General features: G+C 45.2%; 1 protein-coding gene and 5 non-coding genes across 6 annotated transcripts; 5 read left to right on the top strand and 1 right to left on the bottom strand.

Moving 5' to 3' along the window:
• Positions 1-1777: 1777 nt before the first annotated feature.
• TRNAA-UGC lies at positions 1778-1849 on the bottom strand. The gene has a single exon. It is a non-coding gene; the product is annotated as a tRNA-Ala (tRNA).
• Positions 1850-2111: 262 nt separating this feature from the next.
• On the top strand, positions 2112-2183 carry TRNAD-GUC. The gene has a single exon. It is a non-coding gene; the product is annotated as a tRNA-Asp (tRNA).
• A 2252-nt stretch (positions 2184-4435) lies between these two features.
• On the top strand, positions 4436-4508 carry TRNAF-GAA. The gene has a single exon. It is a non-coding gene; the product is annotated as a tRNA-Phe (tRNA).
• Positions 4509-5017: 509 nt separating this feature from the next.
• TRNAD-GUC lies at positions 5018-5089 on the top strand. Its single transcript has one exon. It is a non-coding gene; the product is annotated as a tRNA-Asp (tRNA).
• Positions 5090-9396: 4307 nt separating this feature from the next.
• Positions 9397-9468, top strand: TRNAA-UGC. The gene has a single exon. It is a non-coding gene; the product is annotated as a tRNA-Ala (tRNA).
• Positions 9469-16092: 6624 nt separating this feature from the next.
• Positions 16093-19529, top strand: UBC (ubiquitin C). Its single transcript, XM_006049999.3, has 2 exons — positions 16093-16249; positions 17172-19529. Exon 2 carries the CDS (start codon positions 17175-17177, stop codon positions 19473-19475), a length of 2301 nt encoding a protein of 766 aa, XP_006050061.3. The 5' UTR covers positions 16093-16249; positions 17172-17174; the 3' UTR covers positions 19476-19529.
• Positions 19530-23735: the final 4206 nt, after the last annotated feature.

Below are 23735 nucleotides of genomic sequence, written 5' to 3'. Positions count from 1 at the left end.
TCAACAAAAGAGTTCAAAATGCAGTTTTTGGTGCAATCTCAAAAACAACAGAACGATCTCGGTTTGTTTTCAAAGCAAAGCATTTAATATCACAGTAATCCAAGTCTATGCTCCAACTACTAATGCTGAAGAAGCTGCAGTTGAATGGTTCTATGAAGACCTACAGGATCTTCTAGAACTAACACCAAGAAAAAATCCTCTTTTCATCATAGGGGAATGGAATGCAAAAGTAGAAAGTCAAGCAATACCTGGAGTAACCAGCAAGTTTGGCCTTGGAATACAAAATGAAGCAAGGCCAAGGCTAGCATAATTTTGCCAAGAGAACACACTGGTCAATAAGAAATACCTTCTTCCAACAACACAAGAGAGGACTCTACACATGGACATCACCAGATGGTCAATACCAAAATCAGATTGATTATATTCTTTGCAGCCAAAGGTAGAGAAGTTCTATGCATAGTCACTCACTTCAGTCATGTCTGACTCTTTTTTTTTTTTGTCTGACTCTTTGCAACCCTATGAATTGTAGCCCACCAGGCTCCTCCGTCCATGAGATTCTCCAGGCAAGAATACAGGAGTGTGTTGCCATGCCCTCCTCCAGGAGATCTTTCTGACCTGGGGACCCATCTCATGTCTGCCTGCTTCTCCTGCATTGCACACAGATGGATTCTTTACCCACAGGAGCCAAGAGAAGCTCTACAAAGTCAAGAAAAACAAGACTGGGATCTGACTGTGGCTCAGATCATGAACTCCTTATTGCAAAATTCAGACTTAAATTGAAGAAAGTAGGGAAAACCACTAGGCCATTCAGATATGACCTAAATCAAATCCCTTACAATTATACAGTGGAAGTGAACTCTCTCCTACTCTCATTCACTGAAGGCAAATTCCATCCCCCACTGCTCTCAACCTCAGGGCCTTTGCATCTGCTATGCCCTCTGTTTCTGCAGACAGTGTCTGGCCACACACACTTTATCTATGACAGCTCCCACATCCTCCCCCTTTTGTCTCCATGTCATCACTATTACTGTCTTCATAAGATTCACTGCTCCTTGCTTATTGCTAGCTTCCTAAACTGGAATACCAAGTCTGGGAGGGGTGTGAAATCTTGCATGCCGTATCTGGGGATACAAGGGTAATTGATACTACCGGAGCACACAGTAGGTGCTCAGTGTGTCCACTTTTCTTTGCACTAGGTGCTTAGGAGTCCTTGAATGAATGAATGGCCAGTTGCAAAGCCCTCCTTAGAAAGTTAGTGTTTTCTAACTGCTTGATGACCCGAATCACTAGGAGTGTTAGTTTAAAACCGCAGGCTCCCTGCTGACCTGAATGGGAATCTTCAGGGGAGAGGACAGGGGCATCTGTGATTGAGACCAGGGGCATTTGACTAGTACTGCCCTCTCCAATGGAGAAGGCAATGGCACCCCACTCCAGTACTCTTGCCTGGAAAATCCCATAGACGGAGGAGCCTGGTAGTCCATGGGGTCGCGAAGAGTCAGACATGACTTTTCACTTTCATGCATTGGAGAAGGAAATGGCAACCCACTCCAGTGTTCTTGCCTGGAGAATCCCAGGGACGGCGGAGCCTGGTGGGCTGCCGTCTATGGTGTCGCACAGAGTCGGACACGACTGAAGCAACTTAGCAGCAGCAGCCCTCTCCAATGAAGCCCACTTCTTAAGTCAGATGGTACGGAGAATTTAGGTCCCCTTTCCTGGTTTGCTGTGTGACTGATCCAGAGGAGGTGGTTAAAAAAAAAAACAACAGAGAAAGAAAATGTGGAGATGCCGGGGATTGAACCCGGGGCCTCATACATGCAAAGCATGCGCTCTACCACTGAGCTACATCCCCTTTCCTCGAATACTCTGTTCTTGGAATGAGGATATAGAAAATCGCATTTTCTCCTCTTTTCCCAAACATTGCGTTCGTTCTGGACACTCAGAATTCAGTCCGTGAGTGCCTTTACCAATTCAAATAGGTCCACATCCCGGGGAGCCCACTAGCCAGGGACGCCCAGCACTGAGCGGGTGGAGATCGTAGCGCGGAGTAGATGTGGCAGCGGAAGAAGAGTATTTCTTTATGGGTCCGGCTGGAGAATATCGAATAAGTTGCATCCTCGTTAGTATAGTGGTGAGTATCCCCGCCTGTCACGCGGGAGACCGGGGTTCGATTCCCCGACGGGGAGGCTAACAAGATGTTTTAATTCACTAAAATCTCCAAAAGGTCTTCTTAAACACTGTACGACATACAGGTAAATTAAACGAAACCATGCTAATCCCATTTGTGACCAGCACGTGTAAATCTCGAAGAATGTCCGTGGCCCCAAGAACATAGCGAAAAGGGCTTGGTACTCAACCAGAGGTAGCATAAGCTCTCTTTTATGTAAGAATAAATTTGCAGTGAGTGTATTCATATTTGTATGTTTAAGAAAATTTATTTTAACACATCATTATGACTATAGTTTAAAATGAAAATTGCTCAGAGAACAGATTTCACATGCTATCATGACCAAAAAAAAGAAATGGTTATTGTGTCAGATAATGAAAAACTGTACTGTGGTTAATTTCCGACTATATAAATGTATCTAATCATATTGGACACCATAAATTTACACAATGTTAAATAATTATATCTTAATAAATCTGGATAAAATTTTAACAAAATCTTATATTGAAGTATAGTTGATTAGCAATGTCGTCTTAGTTACATTTCTGATCTGGTCACAATTAATGACAACTAGAGCGCACAGTATATAGCTCCTATCGTGTACAGGATAGTATGCAGAAGCGCTTAGTAGGTGTGCACTCATTTAGTCCTCACAGCAAGTCCGGTGGGGGTCAGTTTATGATATTAAACAGATCAAATGCAGGCACAGAGAAAGGGTCCAGTAACTTGTCTAAGCTCACATAAATCACAATCTGGTCTAGACACTGGTTACTTCTGGGGAAACTGGGATAAGGTGGGAGTGACTCTGCCTTTCCAAAATTCTGTACTTCCGTGAATTTTTTCACTCTCCTTCCCTTCCTTCCTTCCTTTCTTCCATACTGGATTTTTATCAAGTTGATACACTACTATGCTTTCGTGAAAAGCAGCAGTAGGGTCTCCTGCCATATCCCCTCTCTCCTGAAGGAATTCTAGAGATGCTGCTTTGGTGTATTGTTTATTCTGAGCTGTCAGCATCTCACTGGTCTCCTTGCTGCCACTTGAGTCCCTCCTGTCCATTCTCCACAAGAAAGCCAAGGGAGACTTTAAGACATAAATAATATCACTCTATCCCCAGAGGCTTTCCCACACAGAAGAAAGTACAAACCCTTTACCATGGCCTTCAAGGCGGGCAAGACCTGGCCTCTGTCCACTTCTTTCTTCTTGCCTCCTACCTTCTGCCCCCTCACCCTCTTTGCCTCTTCCATACTGGCTTCCTTTCCATTCCTACAAATAGCCGGACTCTTTCAGCCCCAGGGCCTTTGCATCAGCTGTTGCCTCTACCCCAGAGGCTCTTCCTCAGCGGGCTCTTCATTCTCCAAGTCTTCCCAGCATTCCCTTCCTCTTACTGCCCCCATAACCAGGTATTCCACCCCCTCACTACCATTTATTTTGCTTCTTAACATTCCTATCACAAGGAGCTATTTTGTTACCGTATTTGTGACTGGATCACATAGATATTAAGTGCTTCGCAAACACTTATTAAAAGACTTCACATCATGAAGGACCTACCCACTTGCTCAACCTCTCCCAAACAGTACTCCCCACCCACCCATCTCCCAGAGGGCAGGGAAGCAGGGAGAGCCGAACCTGGATGCAGACCTGCTGATTTCTTGGTGCCTTTAAGCTGAGCAGGTGTCACGGGTGAGGTGGCTATGCTTAGAGTCTGGATTTGAGTCACTTACTGCCGCGAGAAAGCCACAATCTGGCCCATAGGGCATCCCCACGCCTTGGCGTGGTCAGCATCCTTGCTGTGCCTTGGGCTGCTCCGGGAGCTGCACCCAAGGGGAGACCTTACTCTTTTGCTCAGAGAAGAGATCCTGAGAAAGCGGAACTCTGAGAAAGGTAAGATTCAACTAATATTTTTAGGCACCTATTAAGTGCCTGGCACTGTTGTCGGCCTTAAGCGATACAGCAGTGACCGAGGCTGATGACTCCTCTGCCCGTCATGGATCTGTCATTCTAGCTGGGGAAGGGAAGCCACAGATGATGGACAAGGAAAACAGTACCTAGGCTAATAGTCAACTATACAGGGCTGGGGTAGTGGTGGGAGGCGTGATCAGGGAAAGCTTCTCGGAAGCGACGACCTTGAAGGACGAGAGGGGGTAGGTGCGGGGCAATCCTGAAATGCGTGCATTCCAGCTGATCCAGGTCCCCCAGCAGGGGATCTCCTGGTCGATGACGCGGGCCCTTAGATCACGAGGAGGGAAGAAATGCAACCTAACGCCGCCAGTAGCCGAAATAGCTCAGTTGGGAGAGCGTTAGACTGAAGATCTAAAGGTCCCTGGTTCGATCCCGGGTTTCGGCAGCGATGTTTGTTTTTCCGCCCCCCCCACCCCCCCTTCCTCTTGTATCGAAGGAACACAAGACGAAATGATTCTTTCGAATTAATAAAAGGATTTCATTTTCTTTGTTTAAAACAGCTTCGAGTACTATCAAAGGGAAGCCAGACGATATGGGAACTTCCTCGCACTTCTCCGACTGGAAAAATCCAAGTCCAAGAATTACTTGACTCCATTTCTTTCATTTCATAAACTACCTCTGTTAGACGTTTATTGACGTCTGTTGGTTACTTTTTGCGGGTTATTTTTTGCTGCTTATTAATTTCTGTTCTCAGAACCCTCGCGACTAAATCATGAGCCGAGGAGGAAACGGACTCTTTAAGACGGAATTAAATGAAGTGGAACTTTGCCTTTTTGTATTTTGTAAGAAAAGATGAGATATTTAACCGTTTAGAACATGTCACTAGTTAAGGAACGCTAAGGAACTCCAAGTATACCTTTAAGGGCTGAGCTGAAAAGCTATTGCTAGAGCTAGTCCTCGTTAGTATAGTGGTGAGTATCCCCGCCTGTCACGCGGGAGACCGGGGTTCGATTCCCCGACGGGGAGGCAGCTTATTTTCTATCGCCTGTATTTTATTTTCATTTCTCTTTCAAGTCACTTCTTCGACTTTCATAAAAATTCCTTACTCTTCTCTAAAAATATAAACCTGGCAAGCAAGCGAGATTTGGTCGGGGGGTTGTCTTATTACTTGGTCACAGTCACCCACGAGCGCCCTCACTTCTTCCCTTGGTTACAAGAAAAAGTTCTCACATTGAAGCGGAATTTTCCATTTCCGGCATGCCACAACGCGGCTATCAAGTGTTTGGTTTATATAATGGTTTCCCCAAATAAAACTGTTTCCCTCTAAAACCAGAAGATGCTCTGCTGCTGCTAAGTCGCTTCGTCGTGTCCGACTCTGTGCGACCCCACAGACGGCAGCCCACCAGGCTCCCCCGTCCCTGGGATTCTCCAGGCAAGAACATTGGAGTGCGTTGCCATTTCCTTCTCCAATGCATGAAAGCGTAAAGTGAAAGTGAAGTCGCTCAGTCGTGTCCCACTCTTAGCGACCCCATGGACTGCAGCCTACCAGACTCCTCCGTCCATGGGATTTTCCAGGCAAGCGTACCGGAGTGGGGTGCCATTGCCTTCTCCGAGAAGATGCTCACTCTGCTGCAAATATTTCATCTTCTTAGGTCTTGCGCCGGCCCAGAGGTTGGCCTTCAGAAAATGTTAATGGATTTGAAACAGAGTGACTCTAAACCGAACTGTTTTCTCGTCTTAATTCACTTGCAGACTGAACTTTTTAAATATAGCTATCATTCTCCCCAGGCTCCTAGTCTTCATTCATTTATTTGTCTGTTCATTTTTTTTCCCCCACGCTAATTCTATGACTATCTACTGAGTAGTTGTCGGTCAGGCACTGTTCATGGCACAGAAGTTAGAGCAGAAAGCAAGACAGAGGAGGCTCCGCTCTCATGAACCTACCAAGTCAGGGACACAGACGATAAACAAACAGTGTAAAAACAGGTACTGAGACGGATATATACTATGAAGAAAAACAAAACAAATCAAAGTGAATGCAAAGGATTCATGGGTGCCTTTATTAAAAACCTAAAAAAAATTTTTTTTTGGCCACCAGCACATCAGGAGGCATCTTATTGCCTCGACCAGAGATCGAACTCACCCCCCTGAAGTAGGAGGGCAAAGTCTTAAGGACTGGACCGCCAGGGATGTCCCCACAGATCCTTTCAGAGAGGTAGTCAGGAAGGCCTTTCTGAGGACCCTGACAGTGAGAAAAAGATGATCATGATTGTATCTGCTTTCCAAGCCAAGAGAATGGCAAGTGCAAACGCCCTGAGGTGCAGGGAGTCTGATCTGCCTGAGGAACAGCAAAGACAGGTGTGTGGCTAGAGTTCTCCCAGAGAGGAGGAGGGGAGTAAGGGAGGGATACTGGCGGGGCAGGGGCCCCCAGATGCCAGATCACGGAGATGCCAGATCACTGAGAGCCTTAAAGGCCACAGTTAGGAGTATGGATTTGATTCTAAGTTTTACACAGAGAGGAAACGTGATAGGGCTTGTCTGGAGCAGAGCACTCAGGGACACCTACTGAACTGACTGCTGCTGCTGCTAAGTTGCCTGTCATGTCTGACTCTGTGTGACCCCACAGATGGCAGTCCACCAGGCTCCCCCGTCCCTGGGATTCTCCAGGCAACAATACTGGAGTGGGTTGCCATTTCCTTCTCCAGTGCATGAAAGTGAAAAGTTAAAGTAAAGTCGCTCAGTCATGTCCGACTCTTAGCAACCTCATGGACTGCAGCCTACCAGGCTCCTCCGTCCATGGGATTTTCCAGACAAGAGTACTGGAGACTCATTATCAGAGAAATGCAAATCAAAACCACTATGAGGTACCATTTCACACCAGTCAGAATGGCTGCGATCCAAAAGTCTACAAGTAATAAATGCTGGAGAGGGTGTGGAGAAAAGGGAACCCTCTTACACTGTTGGTGGGAATGCAAACTAGTACAGCCACTATGGAGAACAGTGTGGAGATTCCTTAAAAAACTGAAAATAGAACTGCCTTATGATCCAGCAATCCCACTGCTGGGCATACACACTGAGGAAACCAGAAGGGAAAGAGACACGTGTACCCCAATGTTCATCGCAGCACTGTTTAAAATAGCCAGGACATGGAAGCAACCTAGATGTCCATCAGCAGATGAATGGATAAGAAAGCTATGGTACATATACACAATGGAGTATAACTCAGCCATTAAAAAGAATACATTTGAATCAGTTCTAATGAGGTGGATGAAACTGGAGCCTATTATACAGAGTGAAGTAAGCCAGAAAGAAAAACACCAATACAGTATACTAACGCATATATATGGAATTTAGAAAGATGGTAACAATAAACCTGTGTTCGAGACAGCAAAAGAGACACTGATGTATAGAACAGTCTTATGGACTCTGTGGGAGAGGGAGAGGGTGGGAAGATTTGGGAGAATGGCATTGAAACATGTATAATATCATGTATGAAACGAGTTGCCAGTCCAGGTTCGATGCACGATACTGGATGCTTGGGGCTGGTGCACTGGGACGACCCAGAGGGATGGTATGGGGAGGGAGGAGGGAGGAGGGTTCACGATGGGGAACACATGTATACCTGTGGCGGATTCATTTTGATGTTTGGCAAAACTAATACAATTATGTCAAGTTTAAAAAAAAAAAAAAAAGAGTACTGGAGTGGGGTGCCATTGCCTTCTCCTACAACCCCTCAACTGGCTTCCAAGCCAGGTCCAGAATACCTCCGCCTAAGCCATCATCCTCTTCCATTCTGCAGGTAAGGTCGCTCTTGTGGTTGTCCCCTTGAGCTACGGGAATAAGGTCAGACGATGGCTTTCTACAGAGCTCCATTCCACACCTCACCCCAGTGCCCTCCTGTTCTTTCTCTGTTTCACCAAACAGCATCAGCAAAGCATCAGTCCACACATGGGGTGATTATGCAAAGCAATAGGCCTTTGCTGGAGTTCATATAACAGCATTTTTAATAATGAGAACTGGCATTTTAGGGTACGGGTCTTCTACCAGGCACTGTTTTAAACCTTCTCTGTGTGAAGGAGACATGTCATTTGACATCCCTTATATGTGGAATATAAAAAGAAATGATACAAGTGAACTTACTCACAGAACAGAAAGAGATTCAAACTTAGAAAATGAACTCATGGTTGCCACAGGGAAGGGATAGTTAGGGAGTTTGGGAAGGTCATGTACACAGTATATATTTTAAATGGATAACAATCAAAAGCCTATTGTACAGCACATGGAGCTCTCTTCAATGTTATGTGCCGGCCTGGACGGGAGGGAACTTTGGGGGAGAATGGGTACATGTAAGGTGGCCTCCCTTCACTGTTCACCGGAAACTAACACAACATTGTCAATTGGCTATAACCCAATACAAATTGTTTCTGGAGTCAAAATAAAAATAAAAATGAAAAAATAATTAAAAAGATCAACCTTCTCTGTGTAACTCATTCAATGGTCACAATCACTCTATGAAGTAGTTACTATTCAAATATCCATTTCACAGAGGAGGCCCAGAGAGGTAAGGTAATGAAATCACAGCTGCTGGCTCCAGTGTCCTGGGTACCAGGTCATTTGGACTTTGCTGTGAAGAGGTTCAGGTATCCACAGACTTGAAGAGAGATGATCAGTTGAGGACTGAGGTAGCAGGGTATTTTCAGGTGTGTTCTGCACATCATTGTGACTCTTTCTGCCAGGAAATCTCAAGTGCTGGTGGGAAAAGGTGAAGAAGCCTCAGTTTTCTGCATTCTCCTTGTCTCTCACCTAACCGGTGAATGGCAACTTGTTGACTTGAAGGACACTCCATTTTCATCGAAGTATAGTTAATTTACAGTGCTGTGTTAGTTTCAAATGTATAGCAAAGTGATTTGGTCATACATATATATATTCTTTTTCAGTTATACATAGATAAAAATATAAGTCACCGAAAGTTGGAATGATTGTAAAGAACAAGAAACCAGAGATTTCTGGGTGGGGGTACAGTGGGGGCAAGTCCTTATTCGTTGGAAAGAAACTCTTTATTTTCCTTTCCTTCTTTTCTGATTGTGAGGAGCAACATTCACGAATAGGTCTGTCTCCCTTTGTTCCTTGGTGCCGGTATCAGAATTTTGGCTGCAGAGCTATGAACCACAGGCCTAGTTCAGAAACATAAAAGTCAAGTCTGGATTTATTTTGGTTTGTTTTTGCTAAACTGGAACACCCATATAAATATACAAACGTTTATTTGAAAAAAAAAAAAAGATCTAAAGAATAGACTATAGCAGAGAATTACGGAAGCCACATTAAGGAGGGAGGGGGATGTAGCTCAGTGGTAGAGCGCATGCTTTGCATGTATGAGGCCCCGGGTTCGATCCCCGGCATCTCCACGACAGTTTCCTTTTTTCTTTTTCGTGATTTCCTTTTACTTCAAGTTATGCAGGTGTTCACCATACAAACACCTCAGACGTGATTATAACAGGCAGTATTACAGTCAATCCTAAAGGATCAGCCCTGAATATTCATTTGAAGGACTGATGCTGAAACTCCAATACTTTGGCCACTTGATGCGAAAAATTGACTCATTAGAAAAGACCCTGATGCTGGGAATGACTGAAGGCAGGAGGATAAGGGGATGACAGAGGACGAGATGGTTGGATGGCATCACGGACTCAATGGACATGAGTTTGAGCAAACTCTGGGAGATGGTGAAGGACAGGGAAGTCTGGCGTCCTGCAGTCCATGGGGTCGCAAAGAGTTGGACAGGACTGAGGGACTGAACTGATTACTCCTCCAGTCACTACGTGAAAATGAGATTTTTACAATAGATGTGACCTCCCCTTGCTTAACTCCCTAACACTCCCAAAGTAATTTTGTTAGAAGAGGCAAAAGGAAACAGTTACAAGAAACATGTCAAGGCAAAACCTAAGGTGATGACTGAAACCACGGCAAAAGTGAGAACAGTCATTTAGGGAGTTTACCCCTGCTTCCTGGCATTTGACTGCAGTTAGAGGCCTGGTGACTCATTCCAGGCCGTGAGACGGCAAGCTTGGAAGTCCTTCAAAGTTCTGAGCAATTGTGCTGGCCTTTGCCCTTTTTTCTGCTCTCAGTAACAACCATTTTTCAAAGGCAGCCACCCAAAAGGAAACCAGCAGTTCGAGGAGGTGGCATTTTGCTTCCCGCTTCCTCCCTAACAGGCCACAGATGAATGCATGAATGGCTGTGGTGCACAAACCTTTTCAACCTATATTTGTACACTGTATTTTATCATTAAAAATAAAAGCTATTTTATTAAAAGAAGGGATCCTGTTGCACTCTGTGGGGTTGGCAGTTCTTTGCAGTAATAACGAATTTGTCAGCCATCAAATCCTTTCTCTCATTTGATCTGACCTCATATTTTAAATCATAAGAACAGCTCAGCTTAGAGCTGGTGGGATCTGACTCTGCACAGCCCTCATGTTTTGAGATGAAACTGAAATCATGAAATGACTCACCAGTTGGGGCGTGAAATACCAGTGACAGCTTCTCTTTGTAAGGAAATTCCATGAAGGTTATTTCTCCCTAAATGTCAACAAGGTTTTAAGAGATAAAAAAAAAGTTGAGATTAAAGTTATCAGACCTCACACAAAATGAATCATATGCTTCTGTTTTATTGTGTATCTTATGATTAAATATTTCTAATGGCACAATGATAAAGAAAAAAACACCATAAGGAAGAAAGAACAAGGCTTGTGCTGGGAAATGGAGCTTTCTAGAAAAGATGTCTTGAATCTTTGGGGAAAAAAATGTTTTCCAATCATTAGATCTGGTTTCACAATTTAAAAAAAATCAAAGCCCTTTTTCTGAGGTACCAAAAGTAGCCACATTCATGGGACTGCCCTTATGGTCCTCTGGGTAAGACTCCATCCTTCCACTGCAGGGGACAGGGGTTTCAACCCTGGTCAGGGAACTAACATCCCTGCGTACACTCTGCCAGGAGTAAAAAACAAACAAAAAACCAGTCAAATTCATGGAGACAGAAGGAATGATGGTGGCCAAGGATTGGGCGTGAAGGATTAGCGTTAGTGTTTAATGAGTACGGAGTTTCAGTCTTGCAAGATGAAGAGTGGAGACAGATGGTGGTGATGGTTGCACGTGAACTGAAAATTGAAGGGTAGCAGAATATACCACCCGAAAATATGTTCCTTTGATATTATTTTGAGCTATTGGCACTTGAAAAACAGCAAAGCAAGGTTTTCACTGAACTCCCCTTATCTGCCCAAACACAGATCCTTCAAAAGGAACTCAGTGGTCCTAGATCCTCTTACCAAGAGTTTAACTAACCAGAGAAGATTGGCTTTTGACATAGGAGAGACTAAAATGACACTGAAATTTGTCACAAACTATCATATCTCTATCTAGTCTTCTGTTCTCCCAGTAAAAATCATTTACTCTCCCTTAAGAGACCTTTCTATATTAAGAGGATGTGCGTGTGTTAGTTGCTTTGGGACCGCATGGACTGTAGCCTCTCAGGCTCCTCTTGAATGGAATTCTCCAGGCAAGGATACTGAAATGGGTTGTCATTGCCTTCTCCAGGTGATTCTCCTGACCCAGGGATCAAACTCCGGTCTCCAGCACTGCTGGCAGATTCTTTACCATCCGAGACACCTGGGAAGCCTGTTAAAATGGTATGTAAGCCTAAATTCTAAAGTCTCCTCTCTGAGTGACACATTTTCCCTCTGGAGTATCTCCCTAACATACACGAGGTGTGCATGTTAATAAACTATTGTTTTTTTGTCTTTAATATCTCTTGCTAAATCTTTCGTTTTACAGGTGTTTTGGCTAAGAACTCAGAAGGGTAAAAGGAAAATAATTTTTCCTCCCCTACAATATACTTAACACTACTGACTTGTACACTTAAAAGTGGTTAAGAGGATATATTTTGTGTGTATTTTGCCACAATCTAAAAACGACAAATTAAAACACAAAACAAAGCAAAGACCCAATAAGTTAACTAACTGCTTAACATTCCTATACTAGGCAAAATTGGGGACTGGAACTTCAGTATGATTTTCTCACTGGTGGGTTATGAAATGGGTTGTTTTGAAGCTGGGCAAGATTGTGTTCTGCCCACACAATGCAAATACACACATGTATGCAGGGAAAGGAACAGAGTCTCTAGGGCTTCTTTTTTTTCCCCAAGCAGCAGGTTTCCTTGACTTCCTTTTATGGTTATATAACTGATGGCACTGCAAGGCAAAACTTTCCCATCTAGCTCTCTGATTTCACCCTCTCTCTTGGGAGGAAAATGTTTGTTGGTTATTTTGTGGACATTCTCATGATGCTGAGTTAAGTCCCATACAGTGTTGTGACCTTCAAGGGGAACTGAATCTGTTGGGGAAAGGAGGAAAGGCAGGCAGTCCAATCTCCTGCAGCCCAACACCCAGGCCCTTTGTGAGCTCAGCTCATCACATGCTCGTGCCTGCCTGCCAATTCTGCCTTGTTGCTGGGCCTCTGTCACTCTTCCATTGGTGCCAGCTCTGAAGCAATCCTTTCTGGGGTGCTTGCAAAGGACGGATAAGTGGGTGGAAGAAACTGAAAATGGATCCAGTGACTCATCCTGCTTCTGGCATGTTCTAGCACATTGCTTTCTAGGTCAGGGGATTTTAGGAGCGTGACTTGGATTACTGAATCCAAGTGGGACATTTAAATCTTGGGAGCCCTTCTCAGCAAAAAGAAAAGCAGTTGTAACAACAACAACAATAATCCTCTGTAGAGCACGGTTTGTCAACACAGTGGATTACTGACACTGGGGGCCAAGTTAATTCTGTATTGTGGGGGAATGTTCACTGCAGATTGTTTAGCAGCATCCCTGGCCTTTCTCACTAGATATCAGGGGCACCCCTCAACCTCAGTAGCATAGTGTGACCACCAAAAATGGCTCCTGCGAATTCCCTGGAAGTCCAGTGGTTAGAACTTGTGCTTTCACTGCTGTGGCCTGGTTTCAATCCCTGGTTGGAGAACTGAGATGCTACAAGCCTAGGGCTGGGCCAAAAAAAAAAAAGGTCTCTAGACATTGTCAAATGTCCACCCAGGGGCCAAATCTCTCATGGTTGAAAACTACCGCTCTGGAGAAATGGCAGCCACCTGTCTTTGGAGAGGTCATTTTTCTCTCCCCTCCCTCTTACCTCAGGGCTAGACCTTGGGCAAATTTTTATTTCTATTTGCTTCAACCAAACCCACAATTAGACTTAAATTAGAGACTGCAAGGGTATTGCAGAGAACTCTTCTGATAGAGCAACATCCGTGTTTTCAGTTCATAAGAATATAGTTTTCTCTTTGGAGATAACCCTTGACCTATTCCCCCCTCCCCTCCCCTCCCCCTCCTTTGAGCCTCTCTTCTCTCTCCTCTTTATCCTTCTTTCCTCCCATGTCTTTGAAGTCAGGCCTGTTTTTCTCTGTACCTTTTGGATTCTAAAAGAAATTTGTGACTCAGGCTTTAAACAGCATGAATCACAAGGCTTGCAGCAAAGGAACAGCCCAAAGCAAACAGGGTGTGGTTTGAAGCCAGGCCTGGTCATCTGAGAAAGAACCTCACCTTTTTGTTCCTCTGTAAATTTCTTTCTGAAATTTAGGGAGCCTGGCAGGGAGGGAACAAAAACAAAAACTTAGAGCCTCAATGTTTTGTTCCTTTAAATCCCCTTTCCAAAAATTTAGAAATACCTTTCACAGAAATATGTATTAGAAGTCATTGTGAAACCACAGAAATGTGGTTTGCAGGGAGAAGGGGCTCCAAGGAGCTCCAGTTCTGTAAGTTTCAGTACAGAAAAAAATTTGGTGAGAGGCAAAGTGATAAATAAAAAGTGAATTATTAGACTAAGATGATTGTAAGGCTTACAAGTGGCTGGGTGAGAGGTGCTGCACGCCAGGTACTTAGTGGGCTACAGTTTTATAATCAAAAGAAAATTGGGGAGGGGGAGAAAACCATCTTCCTCATTCTCACATAGACATAAAGCTTCCATCATCAGTTCCTCCTCCATATTGGGCAGTGTAGTTTTCTTATCCCTACGTGGTCGAGTCAGGATGGTCATGGCATGATAGAGATGAGCAAAAAAAGGTGGTAACATATACTAAAAATGGTAAAACATGTCAGGTTTCAGTATAATGTCACCCTTTCTTTATATTTTTTTAGTGTGCCCAGAGGAGCATGTCCTAGGAATCAATGTTATTGAGCTCAGTGGGCAGGATGGGGTCTCATTCTACCATTGTTTCATTGGTTTGGGGGCCTGCCTGATGCTTCTGTTGCATGGTTTTATTGCTGAGAAAGCCTGCTTGCTCTCGTGGTTAAGTATAGCTGCTTTCTTGAGTGAAAGACCCCTTAATTTATAAGGATCTCCCTTACTCTTTCCTCTTATAACCCCTTAGGGGATTAACTATTTAATCACCAACTTTGTCTCTTAGTCCCTAGGGTCTACTAACATGAAAAGTGACATTTTAACTTCCCAGTAATAAACTCATCCTGAAAAATGTTAAAAATTGACACAGGCTGTTTAGAAAACTGCTTGAATCTTTTTCGTAACTACATATATATGGATTACCAAAGAAAATATATACCAGTTTTGTTTTTATTCCCATTTTATGTATAATCTTTAAATTATGTAATGCAGGAATGCAGTCTTTTCCTAACGGCAGAATATTTTAGTTGGTTGCCTCTTTTTCTATATACATATATTTTTGAAGGCGTTAGTGGTAAAAACTTAAAAACACTCTCCTCTCATTTATAGAAATAGGAAATATTCTAGAAGAGTCCAGAAAGAACAGTAGCTGGGGAATTGCAGACAGGAGGAAGATTTTTCACTGTAAATTTCATGTAAACATGTTAAAGTGTTTTAAGGTTTCATCATATTCATATGGTTTAAATACGTTTAAAAATCTGCTACAGAAATGACATAGAAATCAATCACAAAATACATTGTCATAAAAAACAAAAAAAAATCGTAATCCTTTTACCCAAATGAAATTTGCCTATAGAATTAAGTTTTATGTTTGGGATATTAATTTCACCCCCAGGAATAAACAGGACTTAGATTCAATTAATATCTTTTTAAAGTCTTGGGCTTAAACAGGTTTGATTTTTGATTTCTGAGTTCAAATAAATATCAACAGAATTCAAATCCTGACGCCTCCCTGTTTACAAATGAAGCACAAACCAGGAAGCCTAAAGAGCAATCTGGAAAGTTCTATCAGCTTCCAGGTCCAGCTCAAAGAGTTTTACACAGCTGTGTGGAATTTGTGCTTTTCTTTTCAAAATTCAATGTACACCCGCCATAGGGATTTCTCCCTTGGAAACTTATTTTTCATTCCTGTTCGGAGGAATTCCTGAGGGTTCTGACGACCTGTCTGAGGCGGGCTTTAGACCATAGCCCTGATATTTGCCGAGTCATTCACCTTGTCCCGGTGCCCGCCCGGTGGGGGACGGGCTCGGCCGCCATAAGTTGGGGGCTGGACCCCGGGGGAGGCCTCGCGACGGGCTGAAGATAAGGGGGTTAGGGAAATACTGTCGTTGTCTAAAGTAGATCCAGAATAAAGACCCCTCTTTATTCGCGAGGTGGGGGGAGGGGCAGGGAGGCGTCCGCGCCTGGGGATCCGGACCCTGGCTTGGCGTGAGGCGCTTGACGGGACCACTGTCCGCCTAGGGCGGGTCTCGCGAACGGCGGGGCCCGTCCGGTCTGAGAGGAGGGGGCAACGGGTCCGGTTGGCTGGACAGCCCATTCCGGACGCCCAGATAAATCCGTGCCGGGTTTTCGCGCCTGCCGCTCCCCGCCTACTTCCGGGCAAATCGAGGTCCGGCTGCTTCCGTTGTCTACTGTTCAACGAACGAGCTGATCCCTCCGCTCGGCCGCTCAGGACGGCCGCCCGCTCCCTAGCAGAATCGGTCCCAAAGCCCCAGTCTTCATAAGAGAGCATCTTAAGAGAAGAATGAGTCGATTCTTGGGGACTGCTTTTCTCTTTAGAGGGTGGGAGGCCTGCGAAAAGTAGTCCCTTCCTGGCTTTTTGCGGAAGAATCCATGGGGGGGGTGGGGTTACCCATGACTATATAAGGAAGCCCCGGGTGTGGCGCAGGCAGTTGCGTCCGGACCGGGAGTTCAGTTTTCGTTCTTCTGTGTTCGCTGCTGCCACCACCACTAATTGGTGAGGAGGGGTCCCGGGGGTCTTGCGGCCGCGCAGCCGCTGGGGACGCGGGTGGTTCACCGGCCCACCGCGGGCCGAGGGGCATACGGGGCCTACAGTTCCCCCGGGCGCGCGAGCAGCAGGGTGGCCCTGAGGGGTAGGAACGGGGCAAAATGGCGGCCGTTCCTGATCTCTCAGTGGGAGAAGGCAGGCTCTGAAGCTGGTTCTGAGGTGGGACGCGAGGATGGGGGGTGGGGAAGGGACTGTGAGTGTCAAGTGAACGCGAGAGGCCCGTGATCTCTCCATGGCGGCGGGATTCAGCTTTCTGTGGGACGCGGGTTGGGTGACGTGTGAGGGAGTCGAATATTAGGTCACGGTTTGACAGGTGCGACTACTCGATTTCCTGTCGCAGTGGTGGTGGTGGTGTTCAGTCGCTCAGTCGTGTCCTACTCTGCAAGCCTGTGGGCTACAGCACGACAAGCTTTCTTGTCTTTCGGGGGCTACTTACTGCAGACGCCACTGAGCCGTCCTACGCCCGCGATGGGGGAGGGGACGCGCTGGCCACCGCAGTTAGGAGACATCAGCCCTTCTGTGGGCTCATAATCTAGGGTGGGGCCATCTCTCGTCGTGTATGTGGGGACGTGTTTACTCGTCTTGGGACACAGGGTTTGGGCCTGGGGTGGACGCTGCAGTGTTGACAAAGGACAGACATCCAGTGAGGGGGGAGGATAAGTGAGGCCCATGAATTGATTTGGGTCAGGCTTCCCTGCTTTTCTCTCAAGTACCTGAAACTGTTTTTGAGCTTGTTAAGCTTGTGAGTTGTTGGGCAAGTTAGTTGTTTGGCTGGTACGTAGTGAAGTTTTTAACATTAGGCGTTGGTTGAGCCGTGAATTAACTGCTAAATGGTGGGGCTCTTTTTTGTGTTACTTTTTTGTTCCAACAGACAATGCAGATCTTTGTGAAGACCCTCACTGGTAAAACCATCACTCTGGAGGTGGAGCCCAGTGACACCATCGAGAATGTCAAGGGGAAGATACAAGAAAAAGAAGGCATCCCCCCAGACCAGCAGAGGCTGATCTTTGCCGGGAAACAGCTGGAAGATGGCCGCACCCTGTCTGACTACAACATCCAGAAAGAGTCCACTCTGCACCTGGTCCTCCGCCTCAGAGGTGGGATGCAGATCTTCGTGAAGACCTTGACCGGCAAGACCATCACCCTGGAGGTGGAGCCCAGTGACACCATCGAGAACGTCAAGGCCAAGATCCAAGACAAAGAGGGCATCCCCCCAGACCAGCAGAGGCTGATCTTTGCCGGGAAACAGCTGGAAGATGGCCGCACCCTGTCTGACTACAACATCCAGAAAGAGTCCACTCTGCACCTGGTCCTCCGCCTCAGAGGTGGGATGCAGATCTTCGTGAAGACCTTGACCGGCAAGACCATCACCCTGGAGGTGGAGCCCAGTGACACCATCGAGAACGTCAAGGCCAAGATCCAAGACAAAGAGGGCATCCCCCCAGACCAGCAGAGGCTGATCTTTGCCGGGAAACAGCTGGAAGATGGGCGCACCCTGTCTGACTACAATATCCAGAAAGAGTCCACTCTGCACCTGGTCCTCCGCCTCAGAGGTGGGATGCAGATTTTCGTGAAGACCTTGACCGGCAAGACCATCACCCTGGAGGTGGAGCCCAGTGACACCATTGAGAACGTCAAGGCCAAGATCCAAGACAAAGAGGGCATCCCCCCAGACCAGCAGAGGCTGATCTTTGCCGGGAAACAGCTGGAAGATGGGCGCACCCTGTCTGACTACAACATCCAGAAGGAGTCCACTCTGCACCTGGTCCTCCGCCTCAGAGGTGGGATGCAGATCTTCGTGAAGACCTTGACCGGCAAGACCATCACCCTGGAGGTGGAGCCCAGTGACACCATCGAGAACGTCAAGGCCAAGATCCAAGACAAAGAGGGCATCCCCCCAGACCAGCAGAGGCTGATCTTTGCCGGGAAACAGCTGGAAGATGGGCGCACCCTGTCTGACTACAACATCCAGAAGGAGTCCACTCTGCACCTGGTCCTCCGCCTCAGAGGTGGGATGCAGATCTTTGTGAAGACCTTGACCGGCAAGACCATCACCCTGGAGGTGGAGCCCAGTGACACCATCGAGAACGTCAAGGCCAAGATCCAAGACAAAGAGGGCATCCCCCCAGACCAGCAGAGGCTGATCTTTGCCGGGAAACAGCTGGAAGATGGCCGCACCCTGTCTGACTACAACATCCAGAAGGAGTCCACTCTGCACCTGGTCCTCCGCCTCAGAGGTGGGATGCAGATCTTCGTGAAGACCTTGACCGGCAAGACCATCACCCTGGAGGTGGAGCCCAGTGACACCATCGAGAACGTCAAGGCCAAGATCCAAGACAAAGAGGGCATCCCCCCAGACCAGCAGAGGCTGATCTTTGCCGGGAAACAGCTGGAAGATGGGCGCACCCTGTCTGACTACAACATCCAGAAGGAGTCCACTCTGCACCTGGTCCTCCGCCTCAGAGGTGGGATGCAGATCTTCGTGAAGACCTTGACCGGCAAGACCATCACCCTGGAGGTGGAGCCCAGTGACACCATCGAGAACGTCAAGGCCAAGATCCAAGACAAAGAGGGCATCCCCCCAGACCAGCAGAGGCTGATCTTTGCCGGGAAACAGCTGGAAGATGGGCGCACCCTGTCTGACTACAATATCCAGAAAGAGTCCACTCTGCACCTGGTCCTCCGCCTCAGAGGTGGGATGCAGATCTTCGTGAAGACCTTGACCGGCAAGACCATCACCCTGGAGGTGGAGCCCAGTGACACCATCGAGAACGTCAAGGCCAAAATCCAAGACAAAGAGGGCATCCCCCCAGACCAGCAGAGGCTGATCTTTGCCGGGAAACAGCTGGAAGATGGCCGCACCCTGTCTGACTACAACATCCAGAAGGAGTCCACTCTGCACCTGGTCCTCCGCCTCAGAGGTGGGATGCAGATCTTTGTGAAGACCTTGACCGGCAAGACCATCACCCTGGAGGTGGAGCCCAGTGACACCATCGAGAACGTCAAGGCCAAGATCCAAGACAAAGAGGGCATCCCCCCAGACCAGCAGAGGCTGATCTTTGCCGGGAAACAGCTGGAAGATGGCCGCACCCTGTCTGACTACAACATCCAGAAAGAGTCCACTCTGCACTTGGTCCTGCGCTTAAGGGGAGGTGTTTTAAGTTCTCCCTTTTAAGCTTTCGATAAATTACATTGCACTTTTCTTTCAATAAAGTTGTTGCATTCCAAATAGTGTAATTTATTTATTTAGTTAGGGATGGGTTAGAGTTCAAGGTTTTTGGTCTACCAGATGTTTTAGTAGTAACCTGGAGGTAAGAAATGTCAAGAAAACATGGCCTTAATTAGAACTGTAGTGAGTGAGTATAAATAAAAAATTTGGAGGTTGTAGTTAGAATTCTCTATATGTACACTCATAGGTAGATTTACTTATAAGCTACTGATTTTTAAAAGCACACGTTTGGGAGTTGTGCTTAAGAGTGGGAAAGTTTCTGGAATACCAGCAGGGAGATGGTATTAAAAAGAGGGTGGGAATGGTGGAAGAGAGCCTGCAGAAAAATCACCTTTAGTACATAGTTGCAGGTTCACCTTGAGGTGCCTAGAAAATCGTTTGACCAGATTTTTGAAAAAGATGTGGCATAATCTCATTAGACTTCATGCTAGAAAGTTTGGGATTTAGTAATTAAAGCTACTGTCATTTTTGCTGTGTTAAGATTTTATTTATATACAGCTTAATTGTGCTGGGTGAAGCAGTTGGCTCTTGGTGTTCTATAGTAGTGACATTCACCAAATAGGTGCTGTTAGTATACTTTTAAGTCATAACGAGAGCCAAAGGTTTTTGAAAGGTGGAAGGAGCGGGTGGGTAGGCACTGCTGAAATCAGACACATTGAAGGAGTTTAAGAGGTTGTTTACTCCAAAGAACAAATTTACTCCAATTTCTCTTCCACTCTCCCACATATAGGGTATGCACATGTAGAATCTGTGCAGAGAAAAATTTGTGTTACTGAGATAGCCAAGTAAGGCCTAGGTATGGGGGACAAGAAATGCCATTTGGTAAATTTGTAAATCTTAGGCAAATTCATTACTTGAGGTTTTTCACTTGTCATGTATGCGTGTATATTTCATTGGATTTCCATGACTCACCCATACAAATGAATACATAGGTCAAGAAGCAACATGACAAGGATATGTGGAACTTCACACATCAGTCAGCTATGTGAATCTGGTCAATATGAATAGACCTGTAACCACATCTAGTCACTATGTGAATAGGTTTTGTATAGTTGTGTTACTCATTGAAAATGAGTGGTTATAACTAGGGGGGAAACTTTAATAGCATCTTGAAAATGGCCATTCTGTGGGATAGGTTTTGCACGATTCCTCCATCAGTGTTATGAAATGATGAGTTCTTTGTCTTCAAGTATGAGTGTGTCAATGGCTAGTTAGCACTGGAGAAGGTGGGGCTGGGTCATTTCACTGGGACACGTGCACTGCAGTTGGAAGGGTCCTGGCTCTGGAGCAATAAAGCATAAGTCTAATAAAGCTATGTGGGTATTGCAGGGTGGGGATGCTTACTGTAGAGATGGAAGAACACAGTGGCTCCTGTCAAGTTTAATGAAGGAAATTGCTCATCACAAATGTAAATACTTGAAAAGTTTCGAAAAACAAGTACAGGTTAGTGCAAACATTAAAATTGATGTAGAAACTGAAAGTTCCATATAAGCTTATTGGGGGGGCGGGTGGAAATTGGTATATTTGCCTCTTATTGTTTATAGTTAAAATGTTTACGCACGTGTTTTACAAAGTCAAAGGTAGCCCATGTAAGTCCCAAAGTGTGTGTGTGTGCTCAGTTGTGTCAGACTCTGCAAACCCATGGACTGAAGCCTGCCAGTCTTGTCATGCAACTTTCCAGGCAAGAACACTGGCGTGGGTTGTCGTTTCCTACTCCAGGGGATCCATGTCTCCTGTGTTGGCAGTCGGATTCTTGACTAGTTACCTACATCTTAGCAGTTAATGACATTTTTTGGACCACTCCAGCATGTGGGAATCTTACTTCCTCAACTAGGGGTTGAACCTGTGCCCCCTGAAGTGGAAGCAGAGAATTGTAACCACTGGATTGTCAGGGAAGTCTGCTAGGGATAACTAAAAGTTTGGTGGTATTTTGGACTCCTGTGTAGTAAATACGTATATGCATATATATGTATACATGTGTACAAATACAAGTAGGACCATTCACAGTGTTTCTCAGCTATTTTTTTAACTAGGCAATTGTGGACATCTTTCTGTGACAGCATATCAATATTGCTGTCATTCTATTTAATATTCTAGTATTCAATTGTATAGATGCCCTATGATTTACTTAACCTGCCCACCAACATTTATTTCTAGGTTTTTGCTGTTAAGATCCTGGTGAAGTATATCCTTATACATGTATTTTTCACATGCTAATACTTGGACAGTATAAAATCAAGATTTCTATTTAATGAAGTTCTTGGTGATAATTTAAAAATCAGTCAACAGTTTTATAAATACCATTGTCATTTTTTCCTACTTTTTTGAGTAAATAATACTTGCATGTGTTATAGATATATAAACAGTATATAGTGCAAGATCTTCCACTTTTTTCTCCCAGTTCTCCACCTGCCCTAGTATATATATATACTTTCAGAGTTTCCCCATGCATGTACAACAAGCAACTACTAATTTCTCTTTATACACAGGGAAATGTGTATAATTGTGTGTGTGTATATATATATATATACACACACTGTATACACAAAAGGTATAAACTGGTTTACAGTCTCTTGCACCATGCTTTTTCACTTTATATCTTTTATAGTTTGATAGAGCTCTTACATCCTTTCATTCTGTATAAAGGAAAAATACACTTTTCATGTAATTTTCTCAAAGACCACAAGAGCAACACAATCCCCAGTGAATATTTACAGGACTCTCCAACAAATATAAGCTTGTGGGGAACAATAATGATAAGGTGATGAATGAGAAGCATTTCTAATATCAAGGGATCTAGTCTCTAGTTAGAGAACAGAAATGTTAGACTTGTTCAGTTTCTGAAAGTTGGATGATTGCTAAATCCAAAAGTACCCCAAAGTGAGGTTTCACACATGAGTTAATACTATGTAAAACCTAGATAGCATATTGAAAAGCAAAGACATTACTTTGCCAACAAAGGTTGTCTAGTCAAGGCTATGGTTTTTCCTGTGGTCATGTATGGAATGTGAGAGTTGGACTGGGAAGAAAGCTGAGCACCAAAGAATTGATGCTTTTGACCTGTGGTGTTGAGGAAGACTCCTGAGAGCTTGGATTGCAAGGAGATCCAACCAGTCCATCCTAAAGGAGATCAGCCCTGGGTGTTCATTGGAAGGAATGATGCCAAAGCTGAAACTCCAGCACTTTGGCCACCTCATGCAAAGAGCTGACTCATTGGAAAAGACTGTGATGCTGGGATGGATTGGGGGCAGGAGGAGAAGGAGACGACAGAGGATGAGATGGCTGGATGGCATCACCGACTCAATGGACGTGAGTTTGAGTGAACTCCGGGAGTTGGTGATGGACAGGGAGGCCTGGCGTGCTGCGATTCATGGGGTCGCAAAGAGTCGGACACGACTGAGCGACTGAACTGAACTGAAAGATTCAGTTACATAGATGCGATCATGTGAATGTTGAATAAAGCCGAAGAAAAATGAGTGGCTCATATTTTTTAATACTCCTTTTTTTGTCTGAAAGCACAACAAAATCCTCGTCGCATTATTATAAATACGGTTCTCACAGAGGTATGTGTATTGATTGGCAAGCGCTTTTTAAAGTGATATCATCCTTAGTGTGTAGCGCCTATCTGCCGGAAGAGGGAGCTACGGGGACAGATTTTTGGTTTAGTCATGTAGCTTGCAACGCCCTCAAGCGGTTGTGGTTGGCCAGGCAATTTGTGCTTTTAATACTTCTCTATTTCTCAGAAGGTTGCTTACTCATCAGTAAAAGTTAACTTACTGTTCTTCCATTTCCTTTTACTTTATCCTTTTTCTGCCAGTCCTGAAGCCATCTCTTTTTCGATTTCAGCTGGAATGATTCCACAGCATCTAACGTAGCTGTTATTCAACATAGACTCCGTTTCTTACAGCATCTCATCAGGTCTGACCCCTTAAAATACTCTTCTGCCTGCTTCTCTTAACTGCTGGTCACTTTCTTTTTTTCCATATGCTCTCTGACATTTTCCACTTTGTTTCATTCCAGCTGTTCCCTTTTCCTAATATACCACCATTACCCTATCTCTGACTTAAAATCTTTATCCTTGGCTGTGGTGAGGAAAGAGCTGGGTTCCTGGGACAGCACAGAGAGATTAAGTAGCTTCTCAGAGAAGCCACATATAGGATGGCAAGAGGTCACTGGCAGAATTTCCTGGGGCAGGAGGCTGGCAGA

Source organism: Bubalus bubalis, chromosome 17 (assembly GCF_019923935.1).
Source record: "Bubalus bubalis isolate 160015118507 breed Murrah chromosome 17, NDDB_SH_1, whole genome shotgun sequence".
Lineage (NCBI taxonomy): Eukaryota > Metazoa > Chordata > Mammalia > Artiodactyla > Bovidae > Bubalus > Bubalus bubalis.
This window is presented reverse-complemented; position numbering and strand designations above follow the sequence as displayed.

Bases quoted from the DNA above. Each gene is read 5' to 3' on its own strand.
- UBC (XM_006049999.3), top strand. From the start codon at position 17,175: ATGCAGATCTTTGTGAAGACCCTCACTGGTAAAACCATCACTCTGGAG.